General features: G+C 48.3%; 1 protein-coding gene across 5 annotated transcripts in view; it reads left to right on the top strand.

Moving 5' to 3' along the window:
* The first annotated feature begins 1,036 nt into the window (after nucleotides 1–1,036).
* The window catches only part of PSD3 (pleckstrin and Sec7 domain containing 3), a 136,472-nt gene continuing 122,952 nt past the window's right edge, over nucleotides 1,037–14,556 (top strand). For all 5 annotated transcript variants that reach the window (XR_012645609.1, XR_012645610.1, XM_074994603.1 and 2 more), the window contains exons 1-2: nucleotides 1,037–1,171; nucleotides 9,617–9,728. Coding sequence is in view for 3 of the 5 variants with exons in the window: in XM_074994603.1 (XP_074850704.1) it covers nucleotides 1,151–1,171; nucleotides 9,617–9,728 (133 nt within the window). In the remaining 2 variants the exon portion in view is untranslated. The remainder of the gene's footprint in view (nucleotides 1,172–9,616; nucleotides 9,729–14,556) is intronic.

The raw sequence follows: 14,556 nt of genomic DNA, 5'->3' as shown, positions 1-14,556 counted from the left end.
ATCAGCGGGTGTAAACTGGCATCTGTGCAGGGCTACTCCTGCTCATGGATTGCTGCTTTACCTACTTCTGGAAGATTGCACAGCTCACTCCTGGGAGATAAACCCAAAAGCACACACACCCGTTTTGTCCTGGATGCTGACAGCCGCCAGAAGGCACAGTACAGCTACACGGCACAGCAGCCTTTCTCCAACTTCATCCCCCATGACTCTCCCCTCCCCCCGCCCCAACACAAATTACTCCCTGACCTTGGGAGGAGGGACCCAAGCCTGAGTCCCGCCCCACGCCCCCCGGCTGCCCCAGGTGGGTCAGGAGGCTACAGTAAAGGCCCAAAACTGAAGCCTATGGGCTTTGGTCCCAAGGAGGTGATCTGCAATCTGAGCCCATTGCCTTGTGCTCCAGCAAGTCTAGCACCAGCCCTGACCACCGCACTAAAACAGGGTTGTGACCCTTCTTCTGATCTCTCCCCCAACCTGTGCAGAAAAACGGTTATGACCTGCACGAAGACAGGCGCCAATGTGCACCACCCGGGGACACAAATACAGCCGCGGGCGCTCTGCTAAGCCGCCGGGCGGCATTTGAATTTCTCCGGAGCGGCCGCCAAGCCTACAGCTTATGGGGGGGTCCGCCCCCCCAGTTTGACAGCCCCCAAGGGCGCAGCCTCCCGCTAGCCGGGGAGGAGCTTTGGGCGGTGGGGCTGGAACAATGTTCATTGTGCAGGGGGTGGGGTGCTGAGAGCCATTGAACCAAACGGGAAGCCGCTGCAAGCCGGGCGTGCTGCTGCAGCGCCCCGATGGCAGCACCTATGGCGGGAAGCCAGCTCCAGGGGCGGGGCCCCTGCGCTTTGGGTTGCACAGGCTCCTGGGGGTGGGGGGCGGAGCCATACGCTGCCCGGCGCCGCGTCGGCTCCCGGCGCGCGAGCCCTGCAGCAGGTGCGCTCCCGTCGCGCGCGGCTCCCCGGAGGGGTGGGGGGGGGGCTCTCGCGCCTTGACCCTTCGGCGCATGCGCGCCGGGGAGCCGCCGCGGCCGGCTCGCACATGCCCAGACGCCGGGGGAAGGCTCGGTCGCGAGCCGGCTCCCGGGCAAGCTTGGCTGCGCGCGCCGCGGCCCCGGCTGCCTGGGCCCAGGGCCCCGCGCGGCGGGCGATGGACCATGGACGGCGGCGCTGGCGGGGTAAGGCGCTGCCGCGCGCCCGGCCGGGCTGCGGAGCGGAATGCAGCGGCGCGGCGCACCCTCGGGTTCCCGCGCAACTTCCGCGGGGCGTGCAGCGCCGAGCGCCCCGTTCCGCGGCGCGTCCCGGGGCGTTCCCCGCCGGAGCCCCAGTGCCCCAGCGCTGCTCCGCGCTCGTCCCGGCAGGGTCAGGGTCGTGCCCCCTGCGCTCGGCAGAGCGGGGCTGAGCAGCCGGAATCGGGCTCCTGGCAGCAGATCTCAGCCGCCGGCCCGGGCTCTTTGGGGCGGGGCTGCACGCGCCGACCCCGGTTCTGTGGGCCGGGCTAGCCCGTCAGTGCACGTTGGTAACCTCGCTTCGCTTTGGATGCAATGTCGGCGAGCGATCCGGTCTCCTTATTACCCAGGCAGCGCTCCCACCGGGGCCCGGGAAATGGGATCAGGCTCAGGTTAGCGACCTGTATAAACCCTGGGTTCTAACTATCTGCGCCAATCCAAGAAAGCTCTGGACCTAATACGTTTGCTAGTCTTGAAGGTGCTGCAGGACGGCTTGTTGTTTGTGCTCTGTAGGTCAGTGTCTTGCCAAAAGAAAAGAAACAACTCTCCCCACCTCGCCCATTTGTGTTTTGATAAACTCGCAGGGGAGTTAAACTTCCCCGACCTCCTGCTAGTGTCACCTAGTCTTCACCTATTGCTTCGTGCACACAGCAAGCAGTGTACTCTGCTGCAGGGACTATTTTATTTGTTGGTCATGCTGTTCTCTTGCATTAAACCTATTGCTGGGGCCATGTAGAGGCTTGGGAGCAATCAACAACTTGTTGCTCAGTGTCTCCTAGCTGCAGAAGGATGCTTGTCACTGTAAACAGCGTAACCCCACAGGATGCCTGCTGGAGAGCTGAGCTTTGTTTGAGGTAAAACCTGACTGAAGCAGTGTGGGAGAGCAACAGATAACTGGTGCTCTTCTAGTAACTTCAGCTATACCCTAATGGGCCTTTATACACAGTGCATCACCCTGAACTCCTATTTTCTGAACTAACTGGGGTCTTAGGTTTTCATAAAGGTTATAGAAGTGACCACCTCAGAACAACAGGTATGCTGCATACATTGCAGTAAGGACTTCAGTGCTTTTCCCCCCGTCTTGTTCTTCAGACCACTGAAAAGTGATTTCCAGTGCACTGATGGCATCAGAACGTGCAGAGAAGTCAACTTGTTCTTCATCAACATCACTTTCATTCTGAGTTTTTCTCCCTGTCAGGGAACTGTGATCCATAAAACTAGTTGTTTACTAGGTTGCCAGTCTGTAAAATTAAGATTCTGCTTCAAAGTGTAGCGAAAAATGTAAAAGAGTGAATGAAGTTGCACAGGGTTCGGTAGTCCAAGAGGTTGCGGTGTTAGTCTGTGTCTTCACAAAGCAAAAAAGCAGTCCTGGAGCACCTTAAAGACTAATAAAATGGTTTATTGGGTGATGAGCTTTCGTGGGACAGACCCATTTCTTCAGATCTGGAAATTTTTTGTTAGTCTTTAAAGTGCTCCAGGACTGCTTTTTTGCTTTGTGAAGATACAGACTAACAGGGCTACCTCTCTGTGACTATTCACCATTGAGTAACAACAACTGAGGATCTGGCTATAGATAGGCAGTTGCACTTTGTTGGGATCACTTAACTTTTAATGGAGATTCAGAAGACACATCTCCTGCATTATTCATATGGCCCAAATCTTTTTTCCTATGCAGTGCTTGAGGAAATGGGCTCAGTTAGGATTTCCACTATCTCTGTCACTGTCGGGGTAAGAGCTTGGTACTCTGTATGTGTCTGGTGCATTTGTTTGATGGGCTTCAGTTTCTAGTCTTGCTATAGAAACTCTTTGGATAGGTTTGTGAGACTTAATATCAGACACGTCATCACTAACAAATACAGCTCCAGTGATTTAAGTGACCATAATCAACTACTAGGTTCTTACCAGGCACCTATCACTCATAGCTGCCTGCAAATTGAACACAATCGAGCAAGAAAACTAGTTTTCTCCTTCCTTTCCAGGAGGCTGACAGAAAGGGAAGATCTTGTGCAAGCTTTTCTCCTGTTGCTCTTGCAGCTAGAAAGGTGGACTTTCATCTAGCTCTGAGTGCTGAGATCTGTGGTTAATTGTGCCTCCTTGGGAAAGGAATGGCATATTTTTGAGTAAGTTGCAAGGAGAGCAACTCTTGTGGAATAAAGATGCAATACCAGAGCAAGAGGTGCTTTCTGACATAGCATGGGCCAGGGAAATGTAGGGTGTTCAAGGTGAGCCCTTGTGATGAGTCCACATGGTGAGAAGTGCAGTGAAGTGATGTCCTGTTGCCAAGCCAGGATTGCTGTGCTGGTCTGCAGCTTTAGGCTTAGTGTATTTATTCCCAATCACAGGGAGTTGACGTGATCAACCTGGAAGCCGCACGTGAGTGAATCTCAGTGACGGAGGCATTGTCTGATGGGGCAGGGTGTACCTGCCTTTTCATCCACAGAAGGAAGGCACTTTGACACCCAGGGCTGAAAAGGTGAGGTCAGCACAGAAAGGAGATGGGTACAGCCCTGTCAATCTGCCGATATCTGCTTTAAATCCATGGGTATCTGCATGCAAACATATAACTGCAGAAATCACTGGTTCATTTTTGCAGACATGGATGCAGATACAAATTTTGTGTTGAGAACCCTACAGATTTGCAGGTAGTCGCTTTATCCCTGTGAGTATTTGCAGCTGCAGATGTCAGTGTGGATAGCTGCCCCTCATTTTGTGGATACAGATTGTGTATCCCCATAGGATTCTAGGTATTGTCCCAGAGAGCCAGTGATGGGTTTTAAAGCTGAGTGCACATGACTGTGTCATAGTGTTGATGGTCAGGAGCAGACCAAGTTGATGATAGAGAAAGTTCAAGGACATCTCGTACATAACTAACTCCACACTGGGGCTCTAAACTCCCAGCTCGAGAGGTTATGTGCTGTTAGGCTGGTGAACTGAGGGTCAGTGGGAGGTCGTGCAATGGTATCTAGCTTTTCTATAGAAGCTCAAAAGAGGCAGCCCTTGGCCTGAAAAGAGATTATCCTGGTTTCAAAATTCAAATCAGCCAGGAGCCTTCTCCTGCCTTGGTCCTTTTTCGCCAGAAGAGGTGGGGAGGGGAAAGGTGTCATCTGGTTGTCTAGGTTACGAAGGGCATGGAGGGTCATTGCGTACATGTCCCAGGTCATCACGCCAAACTCTCATCACCAACTATGCACTGATACGGTGCCTAGGGAAACTGAGGCACTCTCATGGCATTGCCACAGGACAGTAGGAAACACTCCCCACATCCCACTTTGTTGCATTTCGAGTCACTGCCGCCTCACCAACCTCATCAGCTCCAGACTTGCACAAGTCGAGTGCTCTTTGCACTCTGGTAGGATGGGGCTACAAAGCCAAGTCATCAGAATGTGTAGGCAACGTCTGATTAGGGGATTAAGTGATCGGACGTGCATACGAGGCCTCTGGGACATTTGACCTGGTTTCTCAGAAGAGTTTCAGTCATGAACCAGCTGTTTAAAAGAAGGCCTGATCTGATCTGCTGCTGCTGAAGTGGTGCTCTGCTTCCTTTTTACTGTTAAATGCCCAGGTGGGGAGTTGGTTTATCCTCAACTAGCAGCAGCTGACAAGTGGTCATAGAGACAATAATTGCCACTCTCCGCACTGAGCAAATACCAGGATTTATAGGACGATTTTGTTCTACTCGGGCTATCGTTTTATTACAGTGAACAGGAAGAATCTTTGTGTTTCTCTAATAAAATGACTATTTCCAGACCCAACCAGGAAGCTGCTGTGGGAACTCTTAGGTTCACAAAATACCTTGTTAGTTTCACATCTTTTTTCCGCAAGCCCCTGTTAATTGGCATCAGTTACATTACCCTTGGGCTGCATGGTCTTTCACCAACTGCCATGAACGTGGGCTTCCCAAGCTGCATGGAGGCCCAGGGGAAGCAGGGATTATTTGAGCCCTGGAGCCAGGTGGAGTGCAGTCAGAAGGACTGCACTGGGGACAGGGATAGCTTGGTGGTTTGAACACTGGCCTGCTAACCCCAGGGTTTTGAGCTCAGTCCTTGAGGGGGCCCTTTTAGGGATCTGGGACAAATAGATTAAAAAAGAGATGGTGCTTGGTCCTGCCAAGAGGGCAGGCAACTGGACTAGATGACATCCTGAGGTCCCTTCCAGCTCTACAAGATGTGTACCACGGTGGTCTTCCTCACACACCCCACCATGGTGCTGGCTGTTCTGCTCCTGACCCCAGTAACTCCTCTGAACTGCTGGAAGCTCTCTTGCATCTGACCAGTCTGTTGCATTCAGGGTTGTATTCATCTCTGGGGCTCTCCCTTTGCTTCCAAGGTGGAATCCACCTGGAACAAGGCCCAACTCCTCTGCTGCCTTGTCACATACTCGAGGTTGCTAAGAGCCAGGGTCCTCTGCACCTTCTGCCTGTCTGGCGTTCAGCTGCTGGCTCCAGCCCCCGAGAAAAAGTGATGATGCCCAAAAAGGACAAAAAACCCTTTTTTATGCATGGGGGAAGCTGCGTTCTCGAAGGGGAGGTGTTTGAGCACCGATGCAATGCCCACGAACCAGGTTGTAATACTACTCGCTCAAATTCGGCCTTGCTCCATAGCAAGGGAGGGGTGCCGGGGCCTACCGGGGTAGGCAGCTGGGTGGCCATTGCTTCTCTGCTCTTGCTGAGGCGGGACCAGCTCTTGCACCAGTATCTGAACCAGATCTGCTGGCACTTCGCTCCCCCTGCAGGTAGAGAGCTGCAGCCAGCTCTGTGCAGGGAAGCTGGCCAGGAGAGGGGTGGCAGTGAGGCATGGAGTGCGCATGAAAAGTGTGGGCAACATATATGCAGTGGGGGCCAGTTGATGTGACTGGTCTGGAGGGGAGGGGATATTAACTAAGCAACAGTTATGTCAGCTGATCTGGCCCTCTTCCTTCCCTTGGACTCTTCTCCTTGTGAATCTGACTCTGATAGTGGCAGGGGGATTTTTTTGAGTCTGGTTTAAACGAGCCCCTTGTTCCAGTCAAAGCTGCTCCTCCAGAAGTCACTCTGCCGCAGAAGCTCTTCCAAAACTTTTCTGTTAGTCTATAAGGTGCCACAGGACCCTTCGTTGCTGTTACAGATCCAGACTAACACGGCTACCCCTCCGATATCTGCCACAGAAGGGACTCTGACATCCAGTAGCTCAGCAGCCGTCAGTCTGACTCGTCTGTTTAGAAATGGTTTCGCCCTAGTGGCTGTCATTACGAGTATGATACTGGCTGAACCGCTCTAGTCTGGCACACTCAGGTCTGGCAACATCTCGGGTCCCGCATGATTTTAGTGAGCTGGACGACCACTTATCATGTGTGTGGCCAAGTTTCCTGTGGTCCTATAAAGTTTATTTACATCCACCAGTCCTGGCTCTCAGTGTTCTATGCTGTTATTTAGCTGTAATTTACCCGTAAGTGTCTTCTAAGAGCCCAACAAGCAGTGGAAATGTTGGTAATGCTGCTAGACAATATTGACCTCCTGTGCTCTGGCAAATCTCTGGATCAGCACCAGTCAGGTCCTGATGGTGCTGGACTAGATCAGCACTAGAGAGTTTCATCCTGTACCAGAGTGTTCTGGCTGAGGTGGTCGAATGGGGGGCTTTAAGTTTATGGACAGATGTCTAGTGGCCTGACTCTTGAAGTGCACAACCAAGAGCTTCCACTGTGAGACCTGGTGAGGCCCTGGTGCTCTGGGCTCAGGTACGACTTAGACACCTGAAATGATAGTAGGTACCACTTAGATACCTATCCCTTAGATACCTAAAGTGATACCAGCTACCACTTAGATACCTAAAGACTGATTCAGCCGCCTAGTTCAGATTAAATAAAATAAATGGTTACATAAAATAGCTGTCCTAGAGGCTATTGAGCGTCTTTTAAAAATCTACTACTGCCTTCATGTTAAACCACATCGAGATGCACTGCCTTGGAGCATTGCTAAAGACCAACATTAAGGACTGAATGTACCACTGAAACCTTAGTGAGAGGTCTTTGCATTGGACTGAATGTTAATGACTGAACTGCATATCCAAGTGCATAGGGAACTTTTATATGAACTATTGAGCGATGTTAAGAAAATAAGCAAATCACGTTACTACTTGTGTAACTGCCCTTAGGTAGGCTTGAACCTGGGACCTTAGTGCAGGTGCCCCTGCAGCTTGAGCTAAGGGCTGACTGGCTTTTGCCTTAAGCTGTAGAAGACACTTATTCTTGCTTTGTGACGTGGTCTGGATACCACTACATGGGACAGTTAACCACACATAGGTGTGTGGATTACACCTGCAGCCCTCAAGCTACTGAATGAGAACAGGGGTCTGGGTGACGTGGGAGAGAGCCATGCTTTCTGTACGCTTTCAAATAGCATGGCGTGTTTATCAAGCCCAAGCACGAGATGCTGCAGAAACGGAGTCGGTAATTCAGTAGGTGGGACCACCTCACTGCCACAAGACTAAGAGCTCAATATGATTTTAAAAATATCATAACTTGCTTACGAGGCAGGTTGCTTCCTAACCTCCAGCTGCGGGGTTGGCTTGTGCCCTGAGGTATGAGGGTTTATATCACTTTCAAAGTTGTATTTGGTTTTTAATCCTTACTAATGCAGCTCGGAATGTTCCCTGTGAATGTCTGGGCCTCTTCTGAATGCTTCTAAACTCTTGGCTTCTGAGACCTTGTGATTTCAGCAGGTTATGGATCAGCCCTAGAGTTAATGGCAAACCTGGGAATAGAAATTAGGAATCTTAACTCTCAGCATCCAATAGCTCCAGTTCAGTTCTTTGGTACAGCACAGTCTCTCTTTGGAGACAGTTGAAATGGCAGCTACCTTCCTGTGGTGTTAAAACTGCACTATTTCTAGCTCAGCTCTTTTAAAATGGGTATTTAAAGTTAGGTTCCTAAGGACCTGAACCTCATTTATGCGAAAGCCCCTTTATAATGCCAGAGCAGTACCAAAGAGGCCTGAAAGTCAGGGTATATTTAAGTGCGAATGAGAACTGTGGCCTAAGTCTATACTTAGGCACCTGAGTAAGTGGCCACGTTGCTTCCAAGAATGTTGAGCACTCAGCTTTTTTTAGGTATCTGAAGGAGGCTTCCAGTCTAATTTTAGGCACCTGTTTTCGTAAAGCTTAACCTGTGAATTAAAATGACAGGAATTTCTGGCTCTTGTTGGAGGCTGCTTATTCTTTCCTGGCAGTGTGGCATGGTAGAGTCAAAAACTCTTGTTTGCTGGCATGAAAGCAGGATTCAGTGGATCAGTTTGCATATGCCTATAAAGGATCTAGCTGATGAATGAAATCACAGTCACCCAAAGGCGTTTGGGTCTGAAATTCTTCAGTTCATCTGTTGACTGTGTCTTGGTTCCCGCTAAAAGCGGATTAAAGCCTCTGCATTGTGCAGTGACTCTGTGTACGCACAGTTCAATATGGGTCCTGTCTGGGTAGGATCCTGTCTCTCTTAGTCCTGCCTTTTCTTACTGTGAACCTTCTGTTTCGAAGTCTTCCAGGCTGTAATGCTCCCAAAGTGGAGAGGTGATTTGGGAGCAAAACTTACTGTAGTTGATCATTTCGCTCTTCTGTTGTTGCTTGTAAATCTTTCATATGCACGGTCCCACTTGACTGAGGGAACCGAGTGCCCAACATTGACTACAAAGAATTATCACCTAGTGTAGAAGGTACTGGCTTTTTTAGTGCTGCAGAATTCATCTTGACAAATTCTCTGACTGAGTGGTAGTTTTTAAAGGGAATTTTAAAACTGGGAGTCTTTCAGTCTTTGTTCCTACAGTAACCTCAAGCCCAAAAGCTCTATATACTGTACAGGCCAAGGTCCTTTGATAGGGGTCACTAACTTTGCTGAGTAGCCATCCTCTGTCAACTAAGCCCCTTTAAGGTGCTGCAAGTTGGGGGCCCAAAATCACTGAACATCGTGAGTGTAAGACTGAGGCCATGTCCACACCACAAAAATAACTTCAAAGTAACTTGGAAGCTGAGCATCTACACACACCCGACTTCGAAGTTACATTTCGAGATAGGGCACTCCTCCATTCCTGGGCATGGAGTAAGGACTTCGCAACTGGGCTCCCTACTTCAAAGTTAACTTAGAAATAAGGGGGAAAGGTGTGTAGATTCTCTGCTGGCTACTTTAATGTAGTGCCTAACGCCGAAGCTAATGTTAAAGTTAGTTCCTAGTGTAGACGCACCTTAGAGATGGAACTCTCAAAAGTGCTCGGTACTGGCCTGTCTGCTGCCTTTGGCTTCAGTGGCAGTAGGGCTCACCTTGTGCACAGTGATTTTGAACCCCCCCCCCATCTGATAATATGCTGACTAGCTTGGTATTAACAGTCCACCTTCTGATTGAAAGAGTATCTCTGTTTTTGTTTTGACGCTACAGGCAGAAGCGCTTGTTTGGGTTAACGATGCATTGGCTCATTCCCCGAGTGTCGCCGAGGCCAGATATGAATTCCTGTCTGGTGGGTCAGAAACAGAGAAACCTTCGGAAACGGGTAAGTGCTTTTTGCACAGCTGGAAGGACATACAGAGCCTGATGATCAGTTACACTGCAGCTCCTGGACCCTGCACTAGTGTAAACACGCTTCTAAGTGCATGTTGTCACACTTTGCAGTGCACAGGTGCCTTGCCCTATGTGAAAATGGGATCCTTTCTGTCAGCACCGATGTGATTGCAGTCCTGTAGCGAGTAGCACCGCTCTGTGTGAATGGGGACGCTGCCACATGATGGCAGGAAGGTGTGTGCCAGACACGGTCAGGAGTTCTCCAGGAGTCTATACAGCTCCAGCTTCTGCCAGCTGGACAATCTGAATCATTTTAGCCACGCTTTCTGACACCGTATGAATCAAACCCTTGCCAATTCTCCTGCTGCTCGCTGCACGGAAGCTTAAAATGGTTTTGGATGATTCTAGATCCGGAGCTGCAATTACCTAAGATCGAACTGAGCTATTTTAGATAAACACTCGGGCTCAACTTTATATTCTATTTGTACTGGGAAAACTCTACTCACAGTTTTATTTTGTCAAAGCAGCAGCAAGTAGTAGTACCTATGGGTGAGCCCCAGTTCTTCTTCCTGCTTGTCATTAAGAACGTTCACCTCCTCCCCAGCTTGCCGTGGGCCAAGCAGACGAAAGAACTCCCATGGAGGTGCTTGTTTCTGTCCGTTCTTTGGACCACTATGGGTGCGTCTACATAGGAACTAACTTCGAAGTTAGGCACTGCATTGAAGTAGCCAGCAGAGAGTCTACACGCATTTTCCCTTCCTTCGAAGTTACGTTAGCCCAACTTCCAAGTCCTTACTCTATTCCCAGGAATGGAGTAGTGCCTGCCTTTGAGGTTTAACTTCAAAGTAGGGTGTGTGTAGATGCTCTACATCAAAGTTGCACTTCAAAATAAGCAACTTCAAAGTTATTTTTGTAGTGTAGACCCAGCCAACAGGTCCTTGCCTTTATTTCAGGAGTGAAAGGTAGTCGGAGGAGAAGTTACTTTTTGCATCTTGGTAAGTTTAAATATTCCTAGTCAGGGTATGGAGATATACCTATCTCATAGTGCTGGAAGGGACTTTCTGAGGTCATCAGGTCCAGTCCCCTGCACTCACAGCAGGACCTATCACCAGGCCTGACAGATTTTTTTTTTTTTAATTTAAAAAAAAAGCAAAACAGTTCGCCCTCCAAACCCTAAATTGGCCCTTGCAAGGGTTGAACTCATAGCCCTGGGTTTATAAGGCCAGTGCTCAAACTGCTAGGCAATATGTCTTTAGGATGCTGTTCTTGTTAAAGGAGGATTCTTTTATCACCAGAACTGTGCAAGAGTGTTCAGGAACAGATTTTGAGGCGGATGTTAGAATGAAATGAACCGAGTGAAAGTCCAGATGATAAGGAATTTCTTGAAGGACCTTCCTTGAGTTTTAACTTTGCTTTGTTCAGGGAATCCAGCAAGCCCAATTTTTAAACTTGTTTAGGAAATGTAAACAACTTCACAGAACGTCACCAAACACGCTACCAAAGTGCAGCACGAATCATTGCAAACTCACCTCTTGTTTAGTGTATGGTTAGGCCACAGCACAGTAGTAAAGCATGCCCAACATTTCGGGGCACATCGTAAAAGAGAGCCTTCTAACTTGCTAGCAAATCAAAGCAAGTCATCAGACGTGCTAACGCTCAAAGAATTTGTGAAATATAGTCAATGGCTTTCTGGGGCCAGTGTGTTGAATAAATAGTTACTAACCATCAAAGTATCTGTTTGTCCTCCCTCTTCTGGGCTGTGTATACAGGTGACCTGTTCGCTCTTCAAAAACAGGAATGACTGCCTGTATTTTTCAGAGCCATTCCTCACTCCCACCAACCTTTCTACCAGTGAGAAATTACCAGTCGTCCAACAGCTATTAATAAATGGAAGATTTGCTATGGTAATCCATTGGGCGGTTGCCTACTGAGAGTGGTTTAAAAGAGTTCTGTGGTAATAAATGTCCAAATATGATAATGCTTGGTTACCATTTGCACCCAGTGTGATTCAATAAGTGGAGGTGTGTTTACTGTATAGGCAGTTAGCTGCACATCATTTCGTCAACATCTTTCTGCATCCCGTCGGTGGGTCTGTGTTTTAACCTGCCTGGTTTAAGGTACTAGTCAGACTATATCTCAAAAAAACTCTTACTTTGGTACAACTCTGTATTTCCTGCCCTCAGCTCAGTCCAAAACCGAAACGCACTGCTCTGGAGGACTGTACACCCAAATCTGTTCCTCCTTATCCTACCTGGATTCATTCTACTTTGCAGAGTTGTTGGCAAAAGTCAAGTATAAATGAGTTAATTTTTTGTTTGTTTTAGTTCAGAAGCCATCTCTCATATTCAATTTTATGTCCTCCTACTACATATTTGAAAGACTCTGTCTGTCAAGAACTCCTACATAGTGGAAGGTGGAACCATCAAATTTGGTGTACAGTACAGCTTCCTGTTATCGTAGCTTGAATGTCTGGTGGTGCCAGGAAAATGGGATGTGCCTGGAATGGGACTGCTTCTCATAAAACCATATAGAAAAGAGGTGAACAGGGCTGGTCCCCCCTTCCCACTTCCTTGCCTGTCCAGGACTGCGCAGCCTTGAGCCTCTCACCCTCCAGGACCCTTGTAGAGTGGGTGGTGGGGGAGGGGAGGGCTGAAGCTCACCAGGCAGACGAAAGGTGCTGGCTGGTGGGGGTGTGCCCCCACCTTCCGAGCCTGGACCTACCCCAGCTAGGGGACATACATCCTCCCCTGGCTGTGCCTGCTGAAGCTACAGCAGCCATGCAGAGGCACTCCTCATCTGGCCCCAGGCTGCCGTGGTGAGAGGGGGCGGGGGTGTTCCTCTTTTCTCAGGGCAGCCTCATACGGAAGCTCCTCACACCCTCCACTGCAAAGCAGTGATTTAACTGAAGCATGAACAGTTCCATTTTATTTTCCAAAAAACCAAAAATTAATAGTTAAGAACCCGAGCAACACTGGGTAATTCTTCTAGTTCTTTAGAATTCAATTCTCTAAAAATGTTGCCAGACCTGAATGTACCAGTACCGGCAAAAGTGGACCATGTGAGTAAAGAAAAGATACTAATAAACCAGTGGCTAATTTCATGTATTCCATGGCTCTCCTAGTCTTTATGGGGGGAGAAAAATGGACCTGAGTTTTCCTTAACTGAAGAAGAGTGACTGATGAAAAATAATTTTGTCTTTCATTCTCTCTCCATCTCACATACTGCCTTGCCAAAGCATGACTATGAACTTACACAGGCCGCTCACCAGCGGCAGAGGCAGCATTGATCTGGCATTTCTGTTTAAGCAAGTACCACTTTTGGGGTCATTTGGGAAGAAACAATGTGCCTGGGGGAGCTGCTCCACTACCCTTTTGAAAGCCTGTTGAAAAAAAGCAGGGCAAACTTGCAGGCTGTTTCTTCGGTTTTTGAAAACTTGGACATGCCAGACTAGTATGAAATTACACCCAAGCAAGGGCTGAGGCACTGGGAAAGCAGGAGGAGGTCAGGGATGGAAAGCAGATGTTGTTTAAGTAAATGAAGACAGCTTTCTAGCCATATGTTGCTAATAACTTGCAGAAACAAAGCCAAACTTAGCTTAACTGGAGATGGGCATTCTGTTCATTTGTCTTTTGTTAGTCTTGTTAAAATGTGGGAAAACTTTTGAGTTGCTGAATAAGTCAATGACTTCGGCACCCAGTTCCGGGTTGTGTGTTCCTGGAGCTTCAGAGAATACGCATGATGTCGAACCAACTGTTCCTTAAATCTGTCTATTGTTGGATGGTAAAAAGCAAATCCTTGTCTGTGAGCCAGTCTGAAAAGGGAGAGTGAGGGGGAAAAAGAGGGCGGGGTGGGGGTAATTAGCTGCGACCAAGAGGGATGCCTGTCCAGAAGTGTAACAAAACACTTTAGAGAAGATGTCTGTAAGTGGAATATGATTCAGCATGTTTTGCCACAGCTTAGAAAATGGGTGCTAGTTGAAGGCCAGAAGGATAAAACAGACTGTAGGCAAATGATATCTTACCCAGTCCTGCTGAAGCATGCAAATAGGCATACTTGTAAAGTCAAGAAAAAAAAAACAAATTTTCTCCTCCCTGTCTTGTTTAAAGCTCATAAAGTCTAATTCTTTTCAGAGTGCTCTTTCTAAGAGGCTTTAAAAACACAACTTGAAAACTTTTCACAGTAGCTCAGTGACTGCCCAAAGCTGTCTCCTCCGTCTTCCTTTCCCCCATACCAGTTCTTTCCAAATGCATTTCCCAGAGCAGGAAGCTGTCTGGGACGTAGGGGGTGAGTGGACAGTCATGCTGTTAACACCAGAAAGGAGTTCACTTCCTCTTGGTCCATAGCAGCAAAGCTTGTGGCAACAGTGGTCAATTATCAGTACCCACAACTCTGCTGGGTCCTTGTCCTCATGCAGCCTTGGTTCTTTCCTTACCATCCCTTTGGCTTCCAAGAAAACTTTTCAAAAGCAAAACAAAATGGGACTATGCAAGACACTTCCTGAGTCTAATCAGCAGTTGAAAAGTCACTTATTTTAAGCGGTTCCGGATACCTTGAGCATGTAAGTGTTGGTGGAAATCAGATAAGTGATCGGTAAATGTTCTCACTCGTTAGATTTAGGCACATCAGAGAAGCATGCTTTTTCCTCTTCCGTTGTAGTTTCAATGCATTTGTTAAAAAATAAAATAAAAAGGTACATCTCAGCAACTTGAAGGTAAAACCAAAAATCCCTACAAAATGTTTTTGTTTGTTTTTAAAAGAAATGAGAGAGCCAGGAAATTTAATAATTACCATTAAGTAGCACAAGGAGCCAAAATGTTAGG

This window comes from Carettochelys insculpta, chromosome 5, assembly GCF_033958435.1.
Source record: "Carettochelys insculpta isolate YL-2023 chromosome 5, ASM3395843v1, whole genome shotgun sequence".
In the NCBI taxonomy this organism is placed as follows: Eukaryota; Metazoa; Chordata; order Testudines; family Carettochelyidae; genus Carettochelys; species Carettochelys insculpta.
The sequence above is the reverse complement of the archived record's forward strand: the minus strand, read 5'-3'. Positions and strand labels throughout refer to the sequence as shown.